The 21,426-nt window shown below is 39.2% G+C and overlaps 2 protein-coding genes across 5 annotated transcripts; both read left to right on the forward strand.

Annotated features, from left to right (window-relative positions):
- The first annotated feature begins 104 nt into the window (after window positions 1-104).
- On the forward strand, window positions 105-13,504 carry LOC113115400 (cullin-3). Its single transcript, XM_026282935.1, has 16 exons — window positions 105-341; window positions 2,040-2,237; window positions 3,848-3,961; window positions 6,434-6,594; window positions 7,174-7,288; window positions 7,623-7,851; window positions 9,095-9,240; window positions 9,325-9,501; window positions 9,672-9,842; window positions 9,911-10,018; window positions 10,097-10,221; window positions 10,328-10,424; window positions 10,498-10,629; window positions 11,390-11,576; window positions 12,291-12,436; window positions 12,565-13,504. The coding sequence occupies exons 1-16, from the start codon at window positions 279-281 to the stop codon at window positions 12,694-12,696; spliced, it is 2,301 nt and encodes a 766-aa protein (XP_026138720.1). The 5' UTR covers window positions 105-278; the 3' UTR covers window positions 12,697-13,504.
- A 1,232-nt stretch (window positions 13,505-14,736) lies between these two features.
- LOC113115403 (protein FAM124B-like) lies at window positions 14,737-21,426 on the forward strand. Of its 4 annotated transcripts, none has more exons than XM_026282939.1 (4): window positions 14,738-15,365; window positions 16,264-16,361; window positions 16,469-17,235; window positions 20,456-21,426. In XM_026282939.1, the coding sequence occupies exons 2-4, from the start codon at window positions 16,346-16,348 to the stop codon at window positions 20,933-20,935; spliced, it is 1,263 nt and encodes a 420-aa protein (XP_026138724.1). In that variant the 5' UTR covers window positions 14,738-15,365; window positions 16,264-16,345; the 3' UTR covers window positions 20,936-21,426. The 4 variants fall into 4 exon arrangements, with proteins under 4 accessions (XP_026138726.1, XP_026138724.1, XP_026138723.1 ...); XM_026282938.1 differs by having other exon boundaries at window positions 16,330-16,361; XM_026282937.1 differs by having other exon boundaries at window positions 14,738-15,288; window positions 16,330-16,361.

Below are 21,426 nucleotides of genomic sequence, written 5' to 3' on the forward strand. Positions count from 1 at the left end.
TAACCAAATTACACGTTTCTAACTCGTTTTCAAGGCTAAATTTATTTAATGGTCTGCAGTACATGGTGAGAGATCTCGCGAGAGTTTCCTCAACGGTGAGACGAGAGTCTGCGAGATTTGCGCGTCCGCCATCTCTCGGAGCGAAGAGGCGCCTGTCAACAAGTCCGAGGAGCCAGACTCATAAAGAAGGTCAAGCGGGGATCTTTATACCTGCTCCCCGTCTTTTGTTAGAGAAGACCTTCATGTGAAAGGAAACAACGGCGGGGAATAAGCCAGACATGTCAAATCTCAGCAAAGGGGGGACTAAAAAAGACACCAAGATGAGGATACGAGCCTTTCCCGTGAGTATGAGCGCTCAGAGCCGGCGAGAGCAACCACTCGAGCTGCGGGGATCCGAGCGAGCAGGCCTGTGTGAACAAATCCCTTCACACCGACCTCTGTGTTCACCCAAATCCAACAAATAGTCCAATAACCTTCATGAGGGAGGCGTCACTCTGGTCTTGGGTTACAAGCTCTTGCGTTGTTTTTATGTCAAGCTAATAACTACTGACACAAGTTAGCGAGCCTGCTAACGTTAGCTGGCTAACCTGTTTATCAGCAGCAGATGATCACAACTAATTACGCAGTGACACAAATACACTGGTTTTATTGCATACGTTTTCTCGGTGAACTCATTCAATCAACAGTAAGTGTGTCACTAATCAAAACATTAGTTCTAGTAATGTTGTTTGTGGGAGGTCGGTTTGTCTGTGACGAGGTTTGGCGTCATACATGTACAGTTTGATGCGGGTGTGACGTCATACGCATTGACGTTACGCTGCTATAGTGTCCTATGTGGATCTGTACAGTATTCTCGATCTAAACAGTCAATATACTGTAAACCCCAGATGCATTGAGATCCGCTTTAAGCTGTAAACTCATGACTGTTAATGGCCGTGACGTCAGATGATGGGGTATTTGTAAATTGAGAAAATGATGAATCATTCCTGCCATCAGACAACCCTTATCCAGAATCAAATGATTTTACTTGACAGCTTTATGTCAAGACTACCCAGAACACATGGGAAGAAGAGCTTTATTAAGATAATCAAAACTGAGACGACTCCCTTTTATTATATCATCTCAGCCAAGAAGACTTGTGTGTTTAGCTTGCTTTGCCTCAGTAGACTGTGGATATGGTAAACAACCATGTATGCGTGTCATAAAACAACAAACAGAGTGCTGTATGGTCAAACAAATACAGAATGATGCTGTACATTTTCTTGCTTGGATCATCAGCTGCTGTTAGTTTTATTAACTATGGGCAACTTATAAGCTCAAAATCACACAGTAACCCAATCTGCATTTTGACCTGTTGAACTTTTTTTTATTTTACATTTTTGTGGAATGTTTCTTTTTGACTCTGCTTTCTTTCTTCACAATAAATGCCATTGTTCTGATACTGTCTGATACTGATAATATCTTATGAAATGCCATCACGTTCACACATTCATACCAACAGTAAGAACTACATTGGCATCCACATGAGCTCTTTAAAGCAGAATAGATTCTAATTGACTGTCATTAGTAGTAAAAATTAAAGTGATTCTGACATTTTTCTGTGTCATTACCCTTGTGTTGTGTGGACTCTTCTAGAAGTGGGATGATCATTATAATGTTACAGTTATGATTATAGATGCCATTCTTGGATTGAACAACCTTAAAGGGATAGTTCACTCAAAAAGTAAAGTTTTATCTTAATTTACTCACCTTCGTGACTTTTATAGAAAGAAAAAAAAAACTCAATGGCTACTAGCAACATTTTGGTTACCAAATACCTTCTGTTGTGTTCAACAGAAGAATTAAATTCTTAATGATTTAGAACAACATGAAGGTGAGTAAATCATGACGGGTTTAAATTTTTGGTTGAACGATGTCTTTCAAAGGAAGGGTGAAAGATTGCACAACCTTTGGATTTGGTAACCCTCAAACATTAGGTAGCTTCATGTATCACCTTTTCTCTCCTGATGGCTTCCCTTCTTCTCTCTGATTCGTCTCAGATGACCATGGATGAGAAGTATGTCAACAACATCTGGGATCTCCTGAAAAATGCCATCCAGGAGATTCAGAGGAAGAACAACAGTGGGCTGAGCTTCGAGGAGCTCTACAGGAACGCCTACACCATGGTCCTGCACAAGCACGGGGAGAAGCTCTACACGGGCCTCAGGGAGGTGGTCACCGAACATCTCATTAATAAAGTAAGAGCCAGACGTCTCTGTGCTTCTTCTCCACGGCGAGGGTGATTGTGTCTAACCTGGAGCAGATCTTCTGGCCGAGTACCAGATCTGGCACGAGAAACGATGCATGTACTCTTATGTGTTTGGTAGATGCTATTGTTTGAAGTTCATGCATGCACAGAGGATCATATCCTGCGAGCCTGACTACAAGTACTCAGATTTTCTCGTTCAGTTTGTCTGATTAGACCAATGTGAAAAAAGAAAGTTGGTCTGAATTAAAATGCAATTTCACTCTTTGACCGCAAGTTCACAGCTTCTTTTGTTTCTGATGCACCGATGTATTGGCCGATAAAAGTAATTATCAGCACTAAACTCGTTTAAATCAACTGATGATCAGAGATTATTATGTCTTGTCAATTAAAAGGCAGTGGAAACGTGTCAGACAGCATGCAGACTACCTGTAGAATTTAGGTAATAATAATGCAATAATAACACATTAATGTAAAAAGGTGCTGTTAATGCAGGTTTTTCCCTTTTATCTAGCATTCTGATAAGAAACAACGTCTCAGCTTTCAAATTCAACCGTTTTTTTTATGAAAATCAAACCGTAAATGCCGTTTTGAAGCTCTTAAATGTGGAGTGACGGATGGCTTTAGCTGCTTCAGTTCAACTGGCATCAGCTCTTTCACTTTAATAAAAGTTAAAGCACTAAATACATGTGAATGAATGTTGAGAGTACAGAACACTACTGAGATACTGCAAGCCTCAAGTAATCACTCAACCAGAGTTTCAACAATTAAAACAGCTTGTGAACAGTAAGTCAATTAACATTACATTTACCTCAAGAAAGTTGTGCAGTGTTCACAGTTAGTCAGTTAGTTAGTTATAAAAGGGAAACTCTAGAGAAGAGCTTATTTACTGTTAATAGTATAATTGAGCAGATCTGACACACAGAGTTATGAAGTGTCTTATGTTCAATTGAATTTTTTATTTATTTGAGGGTTATTATATCTGAAGCGAAATATCAGTTATAATATAATAGTTTGAGTTGTGTTATTAGTTTCAGCCTTTCTGTTTTCTAGTAGTGGACTGAATTAGTTTACAGTGTCAGTTGTGAGAGTTTTTTTTGCCTGAAATAGTTTCAGATGAATTCGTATTGAGTCCAGTTGTGTACATGTTTCATGTTTTCTGAGACGGGTATCATACTGCATCTCAAGCATTTGACAGCTTAAGAAAACTTAAACCATACAGCACAACATTACCATTGAACTGTCAGTATCAGCTGTTTCTGACACTCACTTCTTAAAATGATTTATAAATTAATCACAATAGGCCGGTTCAATATTTGTCTTCTGCTATTCACTGTCCCTGGACAAAAAAGATTAAAATAGTGAAAGCATGTGTCTGCACAATCTCATTAACAGCTGTTCGTTTGTCTTGGTGTGTAACAGGAAGTGTTGGTTTGATGATGTGAGATCCGCTCTTTTAAGAGGGTTCAAGGTGTGATGTTCACCTCATGTGAGACGAGTGCTTCATTGACTGATTACACAGAGTTGTTTCTACTCGCTGATATGAATCAGCAGGAAGACATGTTTATGCTGTACTCATGTCCAGTTTTTGTCTGTTTAAAGGTGCGAGAAGATGTGTTAAACTCCCTGAATAACAACTTCCTGCAAACACTGAATCAAGCCTGGAATGACCATCAGACAGCTATGGTGATGATCAGAGACATCTTGATGTACATGGTGGGTCCCTGACGAGCTTTCATTGCATGTTGATTGATTTTGTCTTGAAGATGCTTCTTCGTGTGTGTTTGCTTATTACAGAGCTAGCACAGCATTGCTGTGTCATTCTGAGGCTTGTTTCCCAAAAGCAACTATTGATGCTTGTTCAATCATTTGTTCAGTGGAACAAACCACCATAGCTCACAAACAATGCTTTTGGGAAATGGGAAATGATTTTGGGGGCGTTTAAGGAGTAGTTCACCTAAAAATACTACTTATGTCACAATACTCTCACTCTCATGTTATTTCAAAACTGACTTTCTTCTTTGCAGCGTAACAGTCATTTTGAGAAATCTCTCATTTTTTCCAAGGCCTGAAATTCATCTAAATTTAGCAGACTCTCATTGCAGTTATCTCATCTAAATGTTGGCTCACTTCATGGATTTCATGGAAAGCCAATTTGAAGGAGGATGTTTTATGTAGATATGTTTTTATTGCATAAACTTGTTTTGTTTTCGAGAGAAACTAATAGTTGTTTTTATAATGTTTGTAAACATTTTGCTTTAGACTACAGGCGTTTTAGCCTTCATTATTTGGTAAAGCAAATCGCAATCTTTCATCCTTGTTTTTTATTTTGTTTTTTAAATTTATTTTATTACAATGCAGAAAATATTTTTAAATATCTTTAAAAAACTTTGATGTCTTTAAAGTGTTGATCGATTTTTTTTTTTTTTTAGTAGCCTACATTTGGCCAAAATCTAGAAAAGATGACTAACCTCATCGTGCTATTGACTGACATTAGATCTCTATTTTTTCTTTTTATTTTTGAGGAAATAAAACGCTGTACTTTATTATTATTACATTATTTTTATTGTTGGGAGTGAAAATTAAGGTTAAAATTAATGTTCTATAACTTTAAATAAGATATAAAGGTAATATCGCGAGAACAGAGACCCGCGATTAGAGTTATGAGAATTATGAGAGGTAGAGAGAGAGAGAGATGACGCACACTGTGTGATCAGATGTGGCTAATTCCTAATGTTCACCTCTTCATGTTTAATAAATCAAGTGTTATGATCTGCCGAGCTCCCTGTCGGTGTCCTCCTTCCAACAAAGCCAACGAGCGAGCGCACGGTAAGAACTGTAATGCCTGCATATAAAACGAAGCGCTTTACATTATTATTAGGCAAATTATAGACGCATAATATTGTTTTTTTTTTTAAATAGCGTTATTAACCGGTATGTTTTCCACCCGAACTGGTTTCGGAACAGTAATAATTCAGAGGAACGCAGGAACAGAAAAGTTAAAATATCGAATAAGTGCAGTGTCTCATGAGTTTAACTACTGCTGAATTGACATTTGATGTGAATGTGTCTTACAAGTTGTAGACGGAGCTAGAGTCACGAATCATAATACAGCACATTGCTTGAGGTATATGCTGTGTTTTTGTTAGTAAATGTTTCATTATATTAATTGTGTTGCCTCTTTCATTCACTATTACACTACTGCATATATTGCATCTGACACCGGTGTCACTTAGATTTGTAACGAGAGCCCACACTTTTGAATGTTTCACTCTTGTCGTGATGACTGACTGCACACACACACACACACAGCACATGTGCTGGATAACACGCACGTCGAGCAAACTTTGGCCACATATTTCAGTGTAGGGAAATGACAACATCTTATAATTCTTCGTTAACATTGAAGTACACAGAGATAAAACAACACAAGTATCGATAACAGTATCATTTGTCCTGAAGCTTATCGGTACTCTGGTATCGACCCAGTTACTAACCATCCAAAAAATACCGGTTCTCTGTACCCATCCCTAGTGCTGAGTCTAGGAGAACTCACCGGTATCACACACACACCGGACACATCGCGTTCAACTCCAGCAGCAGTCTAAAACTGTTTATTTATTCACCAAATGGACATGAGTTTACTTCAAGAATGAACAATGAGGCAAAGATAAGTTTGAAGTTCAGTGTTTAAAACAAAACGGAGCAAACAGAAAGAGCGATCTGAATTAAGCATACAGACTTTATTAGAGCCACAGAAAGACAAACGCCGCTCCAGAAACGGACACAACCCAGGAAACTATCGGCATGGATTTTTGCAGATTGTTCAAGCAATCAATTATCGGTGCCGATTAATCGGCAAAACCGATACATCGGTCAACCTTTACTAAATACATAATTGACCACTGTTTTTTAAACAACTTTAATCTTTCCTACAGTTATACAGCTGTACTGCGATATTTGGGTGATGGAGGTTACTAAGGAGCATCCTTAAATTTGAACAGACTGTTTCCTTTAAATGTGTGAACACTGCTGGAACCCAGATATGGCTCCAGAAGCTGTGCTAAAGGAAGAAATCTAGATAGTTGTGTATTAGGTTTCCAACCAAATTGATGTTGCTTGGAAGAGCTTTATCCTCTGCATTCGCTTCATTCTTCTCTGCCTCTCTCCTCTTCTGTCTTTGTTCAGGACCGGGTGTATGTTCAGCAGAACAACGTGGAGAACGTCTATAATCTGGGTCTCATCATCTTCAGAGATCAGGTGGTGCGTTACGGCTGCATTCGGGACCATCTGAAGCAGACCTTACTGGACATGATCGCCCGTGAGAGGAAAGGAGAGGTGGTGGACAGGTGGGCGTCTGTGTTTAGTCTGAGTATCAAGCATCAAACATTAAGATCATGCAGAAAACTGTGTGAGAGTCATCATAATATGGCCTTTTGTTACCACACAAACACTTTATTTTGAATTAGTGCTGTCAAACGATTAATCACATCCAAGATAAGTTTTTGTTTGCATAATGTATGTGTGTGTACTTTGTATATTTATTTTATATATATATATATATATATATATATATATATATGTATATATACAAACACATACATGTATATATTTCAGAATTTTTTTGTTTTTATATAAAATACATTTATTTCTAATATAAATTATATGAATATAAATAAAGGCATGTAAATATTTTCAAAATAGATACTGTATGTGTTTTGTATTTATATATACGTAATTACACAGTACACACACATATATTATGTAAACAAAAACTTTTATTTTGTACGTTATTAATCACGATTAATCACTATTAAGGCACTATTTTGAATCAATTAAACTATACTTTTGCTAATGTGCACACAATAATGCCAGATTTAAAGAGATGAGGGAGATGAAATATGTAATCAGTGCTTGTCTTCATTCAGGGGGGCCATTCGTAATGCTTGTCAGATGCTGATGATTTTGGGCTTGGAAGGACGGTCCGTCTATGAAGAGGATTTCGAAGCCCCATTCTTAGAAATGTCTGCTGAATTCTTTCAGGTTTGTTGCATTTTATTGCATTATTATTTCTCTATCAGATGGGCTGTAGTTGGTATCACAGTGAGTGTGTATATTAGCATTTTAAAGTGAAACCTGACCCAAAGAATAAACATGCTGTCTGCTTATCAACTACTGTTGAACTAAACTGAATGTTGAAGTGACCAGACTTGATGCCTCAAATGTATTTTGGAAACAATTGGGTTTAGAATGACATTAATGGGAGTAAATAATGACTGAATATGTCATGATTTCTTCATTAATGTGATGTTTTCTGTTTGCTTCTCAATATGCTTTAACCCTGTTCATTTGTTTTAACTCTATCAATGTTTTTCAGATGGAGAGTCAGAAGTTTTTAGCTGAGAACAGTGCGAGCGTGTACATAAAGAAAGTGGAGGCACGTATAAACGAGGAGATCGAGCGAGTGATCCACTGTCTGGATAAAACGACAGAGGAGCCGATCGTGAAGGTGGTGGAGAGAGAGCTGATCTCCAAACACATGAAGACCATCGTAGAGATGGAGAACTCGGGCCTGGTGCACATGCTCAAGAATGGAAAGACAGAAGGTGCGCTGTCCTCATCTCAGTCATTTATTATCACTGCTAAAGACTCTTATAGTGTTAGCTGTCCGTTTTATCACCATTTTACACAATTTCTGAGTCTGACTGATTCAAGATAATGAATTTGATTCTAATGAAAAAAATATAACTAGTCAAATTGCAAACTTAACTTGCAACATGATTCAGGTAACATTAACTTTATTAATAATCTGGATAAAGAAAGTTCTGTTCCAAGCGCAGCACACATGATGTTCAACAGTGTTAATGTTAAACAAATTCACTCTTTGCAGAAAATATGCATGAAATATGAAGACAAATATTGTCCAAACTTGTCTAAAAAATGACCAATTTTGACCCTGCAGCACAAAAGCAGTCTGAAGTCTCTGGGGTGTATTTGTAGCAATAGACAACAACACATTGTGTGAGTCAAAATCATTATTTGTCCTTTATGACAAAAAATTATTAGGATATTAAGATTGTGTTCCGTGAAGATATTTTGTACATTCCCTACCGTAGATATATCAAAACTTAATTTTTGATTAGTAATATGCATTGCTAAGAACTTCATCTGAACAACTTTAAAGATGATTTTCTCAATATTTAGATTTGTTTGCTCCCTCAGATTCCAGATTTTCTAATAGTTGTATCTCAGACAAATATTGTCCTCCGAACAAACCACACATCAATGGAGAGATCATTTATTCAGCTTTCAGACGATGCATTAATCTCAATTTCCTAGAATTGACACTGATGTTCAGAAGTAATACAAAATAAGAAAAAAAAAAGGCTAAATATTTCTCAAAAAAAAATTTAAACTTTTGGCGTTTTACAGGTCAACTCAAAAGCTCAAGGCAATTCAAATTCAGAGTGACTAAAAGTTCAACACCAGTAGACTATTATTAACAATAAATGTTTTGTTAAATCAAAGCCAGAAGCTTTCACCCCGTGACCATCATGGGAATATGACGTTTTTGCATGGTTTCTTCTATGTAACACAGTTTTGAAAGAAGTGTCTGTGCAGCTTAATGGTCGAAAGAATTGAGATTTATCACAAGCAAAGAAAAACTAAATTGGAACATTTAATGATCTTGAATGAAACACACAGTGAGCGTTAAATAGAAGATTAACATGAACTGATCATCAGTGGTTAGGAAGCTGTTATGAGATTATAGAGATAATTAATATCCGTGTGTGTGTGTGTGTGTGTGTGTGTGTGTGTGTGTGTGTGTGTGTGTGTGTGTGCGCGCAGACCTGGCCTGTATGTACAAGTTGTTCAGCAGAGTGCCGAATGGCCTGAAGACCATGTGTGAGTGTATGAGCTCCTATCTGAGGGAGCAGGGCAAAGCTCTGGTGTCTGAGGAAGGAGAAGGCAAGAACCCCGTCGACTACATCCAGGTACCAGAGATGATCTCTAACACGATCCCAGAACACGCGAGATGTGCGCAAGACCTCTATATCCTTCCTCTCTTCCTTTCTTAGGGTCTTCTGGATTTGAAGTCACGCTTCGATCGCTTCCTGCAAGAGTCCTTTAACAACGACCGTTTATTCAAGCAGACTATCGCAGGAGACTTCGAGTACTTCTTGAACCTCAACTCTCGCTCGCCCGAGTACCTCTCGCTCTTCATCGACGACAAGCTGAAGAAAGGAGTGAAAGGAGTGAGTTTCTCTAGTCACGTCTTAAATCCTGAATCCGATCGTTTAGTGTAGATCAGTAGTTTAAACACTAAACCTTCATTTCTAAAACCTCTGTCCATGAGTGCATAGCAGTTTTAGGTATGTGAAGTCAGTGGTTAATCCACAGTGTTTTTCTGTTGTCTGTACTTTAGCTGACGGAGCAGGAGGTGGAGTCCATCTTGGATAAAGCCATGGTGTTGTTCAGGTTCATGCAGGAGAAGGACGTGTTTGAGCGCTACTACAAGCAGCACCTGGCCAGAAGACTCCTCACCAACAAGAGCGTGTCTGACGACTCGGAGAAGAACATGATCTCCAAGCTGAAGGTAAGATGTGCTGCTGTCCTAACAGTGTGTGTGTGTGTGTGTCTCACCTGACGTTTCTCTTCCCTCAGACGGAGTGTGGCTGTCAGTTCACGTCTAAACTGGAAGGCATGTTCAGGGACATGAGCATCTCTAACACCACCATGGATGAGTTTCGGCAGCACCTCACGTCGACAGGGGTGAGCTGCAGATGGATAAACGCCTCGGTTGCACAGTGAGACCGAGCGGATGGAGATTGAACGGTGTTTTCTTCTCAGGTGTCTTTAGGTGGTGTCGACCTCACAGTGAGGGTGCTAACGACGGGATACTGGCCGACCCAGTCAGCGACTCCCAAATGTAGCATCCCCCCTTCACCGAGACATGCCTTCGAGGTCTTTAGAAGGTGTTGATTGTTGTATTTCACCATAGCTTTGTTTCAGTTTTTAACTCATTTGGCAAGAACTTTGCCTTTAGAAGAAAGGAAGTTTAATTTAACTCTTTGATTGCAGGTTTTATTTGGCGAAGCACAGCGGCAGGCAGCTCACATTACAGCATCACATGGGGTCAGCAGACCTCAACGCCACCTTCTATGGCCCCGTCAAAAAAGTAAGCAGCAGTCACTAATGGAAGCAGTCTCTTAATGGAAGCTGTGATGATTATAGTTTTGTGTGTTCTTCAGGAGGATGGCTCAGATATGGTCGGAGGGGCTCAGGTCACAGGATCTAACGCCAGGAAGCACATCCTGCAGGTTTCCACATTCCAGATGACAATCCTCATGCTTTTCAACAACCGAGAGAAATCCACATTCGAGGTACTGCACTCAGGACACATTTTGCAAAGCTTGGGCTATTTCAAAAGTGTTAGTGCGAACGAGTCGTGAGATTATATTATAATAATGACCTAGTTAACTGGTTCCAGTGCTGAAGCTCTCTGTTAATGTATTCAACAATAGTGCTGCACATGTTTTGGACCACCTTTATTAGTATATTTTAAGTACTATTTTTTTTAGAAATGTGATGCGATTTATAGCCTTTAAGAATCCAAAAGTAGTGCTTGAAAAGCCTTAGAAAGTCCTAAAATTTTATTTTAAACTATCTTTTTTTTTTTTATTACTCCTAAATTTATAATGAAACTGTGAGGAATAATAACTGTGAGCACTGTTCAGAAACATCCCCAGACTCACTTGATATACAAGGCACAGCTAAACGTGACTTTCATTAGAACAGGTTTATGTAAACGTTCATTTAGAGACTGCTTAAGTTTAAAGTTGTTGATCAGTTGCAGTTTGCAGTTATACACCGTGCCGTACCCTTTCAGAAGGTGCTCAACTGTATTGTTTAGGTGATGACATGCAGTCTTTAGGAGTAAATAGGATATAAAGGTGCACCTACTGTGACGGCTTTTATATAATGTTTTTTCTATAATGTTGAATGGCTATAATAACTCCTGTAAGAATGTAGGCACTGGTTACTTGTTGTCCTGGCCTGCACTCATAGAGCTCATTCATCAGCCTGTAGGTGGAATTAAAAGGCATTGCTGTATTTTCCCACACGTCCCTGTTGTTTTGGCAGGAGATCCAGCAGGAGACGGATATCCCCGAGAGAGAGCTGGTGCGGGCGCTGCAGTCTCTGGCCTGTGGGAAGCCCACACAGCGAGTCCTCACCAAAGAGCCCAAGTCTAAAGAGATCGAGAGCGGCCACGTCTTCACTGTCAATGACCAGTTCACCTCCAGACTGCACAGAGTCAAGATTCAGACAGGTAACGGCCAGCCTGAGACTCAGAGATTCAGCAAGGATGAAAACCCATACAAATACAATTTGAAATAACAGTGTTGTTATTTTGATGTATATTAAATTTATATTTATTATTGTGAAGGCAAAGCTCCATCACTCCAGTGTCACATGATCTTACAAAAATCATTCTACAGCTTCAGATAACAGCTTTTACATTTACCACTCACTCTCTTTGCATTGGATTACAATAGGAGAATATCTAATAATTGTGATTGTGCTCCGTACGATGCATGTGCTGATTCCTGCAGTGTTGAACATGCTCCTGTAGTGTCCTGCTCATGTTCGTGTTGTGCCCTCTAGCGTTCAAGCCTGAATTAGCTTCGGCTTTTTCAATCTTGGTGTTAAATGACAATGTATTGACTGTTTTTGTAACCAATGGATTCATATTCAGCATTGTTCATAACCATCTGTTAATTATTGTTATTGGCACATTCCATTATTTATCTATACTGTTAAATGACCGAAATTGCAAGATCATTGTTACATCCATGTCGCTCATCCCTTATGAATGTCACATTATGACTGTATTGTGGTGTTCCTCACAAATACAGTATTTCAGGATAATGAGTATCGTTATACACGCATCGTTTAGAGCTACACCCGTGCTACTTTTCAGCAGCTCTGCTAGTTAATCGTTTGGAAAGTGTTTTTCTGTAACCGGTGTGTCACGTCTCTTCAGTCGCAGCCAAGCAGGGAGAATCTGACCCCGAGAGGAAGGAGACGCGGCAGAAAGTGGACGATGACAGGAAACACGAGATCGAGGCGGCTATCGTCCGAATCATGAAGTCCAGAAAGAAGATGCAGCACAATGTTCTAGTAGCAGAGGTGTGGAGACTTCTTGTGGGAATACTTCAGATATCCAAAAGCTGTTATTTGAGAATGACCGTGTGATGTCATCGTTTGAACCGTTGTTTCTAGAGCTTCAGTTTGATCCTGTGTGTTTCTGTCTGTAGGTGACACAGCAGCTGAAGGCACGGTTCCTCCCCAGTCCTGTGGTCATTAAAAAGCGTATTGAAGGACTTATCGAGAGAGAATACTTGGCAAGAACACCAGAAGATCGCAAAGTGTACACATACGTAGCATGAACACGGAGCGCTATTAAATCTGGCATGAGTGAGCGAGCGAGCGAGCATTGTTTTGGGACTTTGTTACACACCTCACACGGGATGTTATTTTTATTTTATGCATTTTTTTGCCTTTGTCGTCATTCGTACTGGGAATAAACTGAGAAGAAACCTTTAAATTGTTCTTTTCGATTCCCATGAGGCTTTCCACTGGATTAGATTCAACACTTGGTCTCTGTGAGAGAGGTTATCTTTGAGTGTCTTCACAATCCTACAACAGAATAAATACAGTAAGCCACACAGTTTCCCAGCATTAGATATCAGTACGACCCATTCATATCATGAAATCCCTTCCGAGTTGTTCTCTTATATCTGTGTAAGTGATCTGGATGTACAGGTATTCGCCATCAGTGCTTTACCTGTAAGCTTGTCAAATGTGTGTCTGAGTAGGAGTGTAGCGTTTGGTTCAAAGCATGCTTTTACTAAAGACTGATGGAGTAACACTTACACAGCATATAAATGGTGGTTTGGATGTCTTTTGTCCCCTTGCCCCGTTTTTTCTTTCTTTTTCATGTCTAACATGGCCAATCGTAAAAGATGACTTAAAAGCGTTTTATTTTGAAGGGTCCTCTCTGAAAGCAGTTTAAATGGATGGGGCGCAGTTTGTGTTTTTTCAGCATTATTATATTTCAATGTGTATAAATTGTAAAATAATTGTTATTGTACTCGATGCTGAAGTGAACTGTACAGGGCCTTGTTTTCATCATTAAATGTAGAAAAATACAGAAAAAACACAATAAAAGGATTGGCCGTTTTGGGTCAGACTTTAGTCTTGTTCTGATTTCCCGGTGGAGGATCTCTCTAGAGGACACTATGAGCAATGTCTAAATACAACAATGAACTTGTTGGTGGGCGACAGTCTATGATGTTCCTACTAGTGCAAGCGTGAGTATAAAGGGTCACCTGTAAAACACATCATCCTCTTCTTTGTCTCCAGCAGCCGTTTGTTTGTGGTGTGTCTAGGCAAGCAGCTATGGATGTCACTAGTGCGTAGGGTGTAGTTAGGACTCCTCTCGCTTTAGTGAGTGCTGAACAGGGCTTTGTCCTTGGACACTGATCTAGATACGGCAGGTTATTAGGCTCCCTGTGAGCCTCTGTGAAGCTGCTGAAATGTATTTAGGTTTCTTCTCCCATAAACAGAAAGGGTCCTTACACGATCAACGTCTAGAAATGTAGCAAGGGTAGCAGTAAAAAAATCTATGTGACATCAGCGGTTCAACTGCAATTTTACAAAGCTCTGAGAATACTTTTTGTGCACAAAAACAAAAAATGACTGTATTCAACCAGTGATATCTGTTCTCTTGTGTCAAGCACTGGTCAATGGAAGCCTGCTTCTGCCACAAATTAAAAATATATATTTATGATCTGTTTGGGACAAAAATTATGAGAGGGGATGAGCAAATTACTTTTTTTTTTTTCTTTTTCTTTTTTATTAAGTAACACAAAATATCTCAGACTCCTGAATGTGAAAAACTACCATTAGCTCATGAAGCACAAGAATAGATTATTCCAAACCTGACCAAAATCCCCAAAATACCTTCTATTAAAAGTTTGTCTGTTCAGTTATTTCTGTCAGGACACTTTTCCACAGACTAAATACTTAGCATTAATAAAAAAATAAAAAATACTATTTGATAAATAGTAAAAATGTTTTAGCTTTGCTGACAGAATGAAAGCCTATTAACAAAGAATGAATGATTGTATTATTAAATAGCAGAGAGATTAAAAGAGTTTCAGTACAGTTCAAATAATCTGTAGAGTTTCAATGCCACATTTTGTCTGTAAAGTCTTGTGTATCTATATTTTTGCACCAAGAGTAAAATAAATGTACGGAAGGAAATGAGTTTGAAATATTACATTTTAGATAAATTGTAATTTTTTTTTTTGCCTGAAAGACAAAAATGTCCCTAAAGTTGCACAAGGGTGACATTTCTAGATGCCATTGTGTAGTGTAGCATGAAGATCGGTCCTTTAAAAAATGACAGAAAAACACTAGTTAGAAAGGATTGTGCTTTGTTTTGATACAAAATTATTTTATGTATGATTTATTGGTTAATCGAAGGATACATTCCTCAGTTTTCATACATTCCAAATCTCCATTGTTCAGGAGTGCACACTTGAGAAGATGCTCGTTTAAAGTGTGTGTCCCACACAGGTCCGGTGACAGCCATCTGCTGGGGTCCAGGCCTCTTCTCAAAGAGAGCAGAAAGCCCTTCCCCCAGCTGTTCTCCGAAAGCTCTTCCCATTGATATTTCACTTTTCAGTTATCAGGGTGCCTCTGATCGTCATCATGAATTATACAGGCTGAAGTGACGTCACCGTGAACTCGACTCCTGCGAACACAAACGGGTTTCACAAGGCGAGACAAAGCAGAGATCTTTACGCGTGTCTGAGGCGGTTTTCGCACGCAGTTAGCAGCAGATATGCTCCGAGAACCGCGTCGCTTCACGAGCAGCAGGACTGAGGATGAGAAAACTAAACAACAGCTCACTTTTGTTTGCGTCTCTAAGCGAGGAGCGACACAGTAACGGACAGAGCCGAGCGCTGTATGACGTAAGCAACAAACGACACACTGTAACATTACAAACAGCGTTTGATCTTCAAATGCGCGCCGATGAATGTGGATGAAGGTAATCTAAATCAGGCAACTATTTATTATCCATGTGTATGCACGCGACCTACCAAGTGTTCAACGGCCATGAATTAAACTTTGTTTAGGGACATTCATGAAAATGCAACCATAATTGCAGGATGTTTGGTTACTTACAATAGCACTTTTGTTTGTAGAATATGTCTTTCTTCTGCTGATAAATATGTGGATGTTTTTATACCAAAAAAAAAAAAAATTGAAATATTTACCATATTTGCCAACATCATTCAAACCAATGTTTTACCTATTTATCAGCAATAAGTTTATTCAATCATTTTAAATACAATGGAATTTAGTATGATGATCGCTGCCTTTTATCTATTGTGACAGATCAGAATAAGTTTTGTTTCATTTATACATACATAGTTTACAGAAATGTTATTATGAATGATGATGGAACATTATTTCATTTTGACATTTTTTTTCACAGAAGTTATCTGAAACATTAAAGCATTTTACTTACATGTAATATGCCTTATATATATATATATATATATATATATATATATATATATATATATAACAGTGCATCTTATATATATATATATATATATATATATATATATATATATATATATATATATATGTATATTATCAAAAGTAGTGCCATATTTTTTACTTCATTTATAAATTGTTCACAATTAAGCTTAGCATTGAGTGTGATTTTATTTGTCCATGAAAAATACAAATAAATATAACTTTTTGAATGGATGGTGTCTTGTGCAAAAAAAGAAAATAGAAAAACACCATACAGCTCAATCTGTATTACTATTCAGAACATTCTAGTCAGAGACGTCCATCACATATATTCTTGAATATAAAAAAAAGATTCACCTCATTTGAAATCCAATACCTCTCTCGCTTTATTATTTATAAAGAACTGATTTGTTATTTGCTGGTGGATGGATATCATATGAACAGCATTAAACTCATCTTTTCTTTAGATCTGACTGCAGTAAAATGTCCTGCAGCAGCAGTAAGTCCACTTTCATTTCGTCATTTACCATCACATCAACAGCCAGGCTTGTGCTTTGATTGGTCCTCACTGCTCTGTGTGTGTCGGTTCCTCTGTCGTTTGTCCAGCGGACCTCTCATGCGTCCCGGGTCAGGAGCCTGTGCTGACGGTGCACCTGCTGACCGACCCCGGTGCGTCTCTGCTCCTCCAGCACACTCTGGACCGCCTGCTCAAACGGGTCCGTCCCGGCCTACGCCTCTTCCACGTGTCCGAGCGGGCCTGTCCTGTACACGCCCAGCGGCCCGCGGCCGGACACCCCTCACACGCCGTCACCATATTCCTACACGAGTGCTACGGAGAGGAGCGTATTCTCCGAGTGCTGGACTTCCTGCAGCGTCCGCCGTGGCAGTATCACCATACGGAGAGCTGCGGTGCTGGAGAGCCCAGGGGTCACCCTAGTGTCCCGTCCAGCGCCCTACTGAGGCCTTATCTCCTGCCCAGCCGGGACTTCTACAGCCTGGGTGTGGGGATGCCGGTGTGGGGCGTCCGGCCGGTGCACTACGGAGGGGAGGTGGTGCGGGTGACTTTACACAGCTCCTATGATAACTTCGAGGACACGGTGCGTTTATATGAGACGGTGCTGCAGAGGAGGGTGGAGGAGCAGAAGACGGGCTTCTGCTGGTTCACGCTGCTCACAGAAGCAGGGTTCAGTCTGCAGCTGGCCATCAAGCAGCTCTCGCCCGGGGTGCGGCCGGAGCCGTGTTCCTCCACCGTGCTGCAGTTCAGGGTGGGGGAGATCGGACAGCTCGTGCCCTTACTGCCCAACACCTGCTCGCCCATCAGCGCCAGCCGATGGCACACCGAAGACCTGGACCGCAACAAGATCCTCTTCCAGGTAGGTCACTGCAAACATGCTCTGGTTTCTGTGTGCACTTTCAGTGTACAGTCATAGTAGGGTTTCTGCAGGTCTTAAAAAGTCTTAATTCACATTTTTCACAAACGTAGGCCTTAAAAGGGTCTCAAATCAGAGCAGATGGTCTTTGTAGAGTCATTGCATTAAATGTTGCATGCACTGCACAAATGGAATCTTCCTCAGTGTTTTTGTCATTTTTCAGACCTTACTCACAGACGTTTGTTCTTGTTTTATTCATAAGCTCACTTCATTTTGATGAATTTCTTAAAAAGTGTCTTTAAAGTGTCAATTTCACCCTTCCACAAATGAAGCCCGTATACGAGCAGAAAGTCTAAAATCAGGCATCAAATGTTGCATGCATTACCAAAAAAAAAAAAAAAAATTCTTCCTCATTATTTCACTTATTTTCCAGTTCGAATATCTAAACATCCTTAAATCTAGAAACATTTACTTGAAATGCAAAATAAAGATAATGACGTTTTGTTTTCAGGCAGAAATGAACATAATGGAGTTTATGCTTTAAACAAAAAGAAATATCTGGAGTCCGAGAAATAAACGTATTTTCTCTTTTAAAGGGACACTAAGTAGGAATTACTCCCATCTAGTGGTGAAATTGTATTTTGCATTCAAACTAATTTTGCTCTCCAGCGCCTCGCTTTTTCAAATGCGCGTTGCATCTACGGTAGGCGATATGTACCAAAAAGCTTTGACGGGATGTCTTCTAATAGCACTTCGTCGAGTTTTCCTTCAGGTGAACAGGTGTGTTATTTCAAACAAACTGCAACATGACCATAAACAAACGAATGTTACAGTATGAATTACTGACTGTGGAAAACATGAAATATTGTAATTAGTAGTTATGTCTAATTTATTCGTTATATTTTCTGAATTATATGCATTGTTAGATATAAAAAAAAATATTGTAATATAGATTGTAACACTGACTTACCTGTCGAGAAGAAAACTGGCCACTTCAGCGTCTCTTTTGAAATCTTTATCAAGCATTAGCTCTTTCCACCTAGAAAAAGCTTCCCCGACATTAACTCTTGTTTTCTGTAATCTACGGTCACGTTTCCTTTTACGTTCTATTTTTGACTGTTTTGGCGACGATGTTTTCTTCTCCTGTGGCGCGGCATATGTATGGTCCATAATAAGAATGCAATCCAGACTTTTAAACTAGCCGGTGCAGTTTCAAGCGCCTCTCACTGCTCTGCACTTGCGTTTCTGGCTCTGACCGAAAACGCGTTGTGGAAACACGTTGGCTTAGTACTTTTTGTCCCTCTCTGCTATTATAGTTTTGCAAGATGGCGGAACTACATGGAAGCCTCCGTCGACCTACCCGTCCCATGTATATAAAGATAATAAATTCTTCATTTACGAGGATTAGTTTAAACATTGGCATAGGTATTTGTACACCATTGAGGGCATATTTATGAATAAAAATATTGATTTTAGATAATAAAATACCTAAAAAGTTACTTATTGTCCCTTTAAAATGTAGTTTTTCTTTCCCTTATGGCAGATACATGTTAACATCATAAACTCAGTTCATTTTGATGCATTTATTTGTCTCCCCTTCCATTTAGTTTTCTTAAATTATCTTTACTTGGTCTTAAAAAGGTTTTAAAAAGTCTCATTTCACTCCTTGCACAAACTAAGCCCTTAAAAAACTCTTAAATTGGAGCAGAACATCTTAAAGCCATAACATTAAAAGTTGCATGAATTGCAAATGAATTGCAAAAAAAGGATAGTTTAGGATTATTTGTTTCGTTTTCCAGTATAAATATCTGAACATCATTTTATCAACATACATTTACTTGAGATGCAAAATGAAGAGACGAGTCTGAGAAATAGATTAAAAGTTTGAGTTTATGATTAAATTGTCTTTAATGGGTCTTTAAAAGTCTTGCTTTACCTTCACAAGAGCAGAAGAAACTCTGAATACACTGGAAAAAACATCCTCAGATTATGACTGTGTTATTACACTTTTTAACATATGGTTTTTCTATGAAATATAAATAGGCTGTGTTTCAAATGTTTTAAGCCATTTTCCATGAATTTACTATAAAGTGGTCTCCCACTGTCCATTTTTAAAGCAAATTCTGTTTTCCTTGTGGTTGAACTTTTGCATATTAGATAAGGCAAGTCACCTTTATTTCTACAGTGTTTTACAGCTCTGCATAAAAAAAAAGGAAAAATAACAATTGCAAAAATGCATCAGTTATGATGTTGGAGCTACATCACTGTAATGATGAGATGGAGGCTTTATGATCTAATGATCTCATTACCACAGCTCTGCTGGATGGGCCCTTGATGTCTCTGTGTTGGACCTCCAAGTGGGAATGAACATGTTTTTGGAGGAGATGACCGCATCTTTTCCACCACATGACTTTATACTGCTGGAATCTGAGAACGATCCGCAGAATGTTTCCACAGATCCTGCATCTAATAACAGTTCAGCTGCATTCAGCAGACACTCTTTAATATTCATCAGGAGATTGGAGCAGATTGTTATTTGTTAACTACAACATGAGAGCTAGTGTGAATGTGAGGATGGTAAAGTGAATATCATCACTGGCTACAGGCGTTAGCATGAGCTGGAGGCCGTAATGTGTATTTGTCTCCATTATACAGTATATTTTAAGTGAAGAGAAACAAAACAAAAAAAGGATGACCATTTCCACCAGAAATTCAAACTATGACCTTTTCTGCATTTGTCACAATTTTGAATTTCTTTCGCTGAATTGCAATTTTAAATTTCATTATATTTATTTACATTTTATTTATTTATGCATGCATTTATGTTTCCAAATAAATCTAAGAAAACCTGAAACTAAAAAAATAAAAATAATGAAAAAGTGACGGATCATCACTGCAAACTAAGGGAGACTGGTGGTCTTGATGGGGACTTTTTTTCTTTAACATCTGTGTTTTTGTCCTTTCAATCACACAGTTTTATAGACTTTTCATAAATGCATGTGCTACAAATTCAGGTTGAATAATGCAGTAATAAAATGGTAGCATTCAAACTTATTAATGATGTTCCTTATCAGATACAATATAGTTTTAGTTGAAAATGTTTGATAAAATAATGATTAATCGGGTCCAAATGGACCCAGAATGCTCAAACACCACACAGATTTATGAGGGATAACTGCAGTTTTCTAAATGACTGTTGAACTGATAAGTCTGGTCTTTACAGGTTAAAGCTCCAGCACAAGCCCAAGGCTTCCTGAGGTCTGCGTTTCCTCTGAGCTGTCCCAGGATGCTGCTGAGGAGCTGTGGAGCTGCCAGACCCCCTTCCACCGCTCCCTGCAGGAGGACGTCCCATCTGAAGGAGCAGGCCGAGGACCGCTGTCCCCGCGGCGTGGGGTCAGGCAGAGAGAGCGCCGGCTCAGACAACACCCGCAGCTCTCCTCCGGGGTCCTCCTGTTACTCGTCCCTGCGCAGCAGCCCCGCAGGCCTGTCTGTCAACTGGTACGAGCCAGCGCTCACCTCCGAAACCTCCCTGTCACGCCTCCGGCTGGAAGAGGAGGAGCCGGAGACGGATGTGGACACAGGTTGTGCTGTGAAGCTGCAGGCCGCTGTAGGAGCGTCTGCTCTGCTGAGACACGGTCTGGATGAGCCTGACGAGAGCGTGAAGAGTGTCCTAGCAGAGACACAAGACGAGTTCTTCATCTGACTCTTCATTCAGAATGAGACACACCAATGAGTGTTTTGTGGATAGTCTTTTAGTGACTTTGGTATTGTCTGATGATGCAGCATTTGGAATGAACTTTCTGTTTAAAGTATTTCTCTTGAACACCTACAGAAATAGAAGTAATGCTAGAACTGTATTCTGAGCACACATCTTCTTACAGTGTAGCATGAGCCAAATGATTAATATGTTACACAGTACATTTTAAACAGGCAAAGATAATGAGTGCAGTTGATGAATACTAGTAAACCCGATGTATATGTTATTCCAGACACAACCAGTGGGTCTGGTTCAAATCAAATTGACATGTCTAAAAACAAAACAGGTCAAATATGCAAATCAGATGTTGATTTGAGGTATTTTGAACATCAAACATATTTCAGTGTGGGATTAACATCCTATTTGCACCCAAATACCACTGGAACAATTTGACTTTAAAACTGAATTAAAAATGATGTTACAGCATCTTGATCAAA

This window comes from Carassius auratus, chromosome 15 (assembly GCF_003368295.1).
Source record: "Carassius auratus strain Wakin chromosome 15, ASM336829v1, whole genome shotgun sequence".
Taxonomy (NCBI): domain Eukaryota; kingdom Metazoa; phylum Chordata; class Actinopteri; order Cypriniformes; family Cyprinidae; genus Carassius; species Carassius auratus.

What these genes read in the sequence shown, in the direction of transcription:
- LOC113115400 (XM_026282935.1), top strand. Translation starts at nt 279, where the DNA reads ATGTCAAATCTCAGCAAAGGGGGGACTAAAAAAGACACCAAGATGAGG. An exon ending in TGTCTGCTGAATTCTTTCAG is followed by an intron (nt 7,289 to 7,622) that starts GTTTGTTGCATT and finishes AATGTTTTTCAG; the next exon opens with ATGGAGAGTCAGAAGTTTTT. An exon ending in GCCTTCGAGGTCTTTAGAAG is followed by an intron (nt 10,222 to 10,327) that starts GTGTTGATTGTT and finishes CTTTGATTGCAG; the next exon opens with GTTTTATTTGGCGAAGCACA.
- LOC113115403 (XM_026282937.1), top strand. An exon ending in TAAAATGTCCTGCAGCAGCA is followed by an intron (nt 16,362 to 16,468) that starts GTAAGTCCACTT and finishes TCGTTTGTCCAG; the next exon opens with CGGACCTCTCATGCGTCCCG. An exon ending in GCAACAAGATCCTCTTCCAG is followed by an intron (nt 17,236 to 20,455) that starts GTAGGTCACTGC and finishes TGGTCTTTACAG; the next exon opens with GTTAAAGCTCCAGCACAAGC.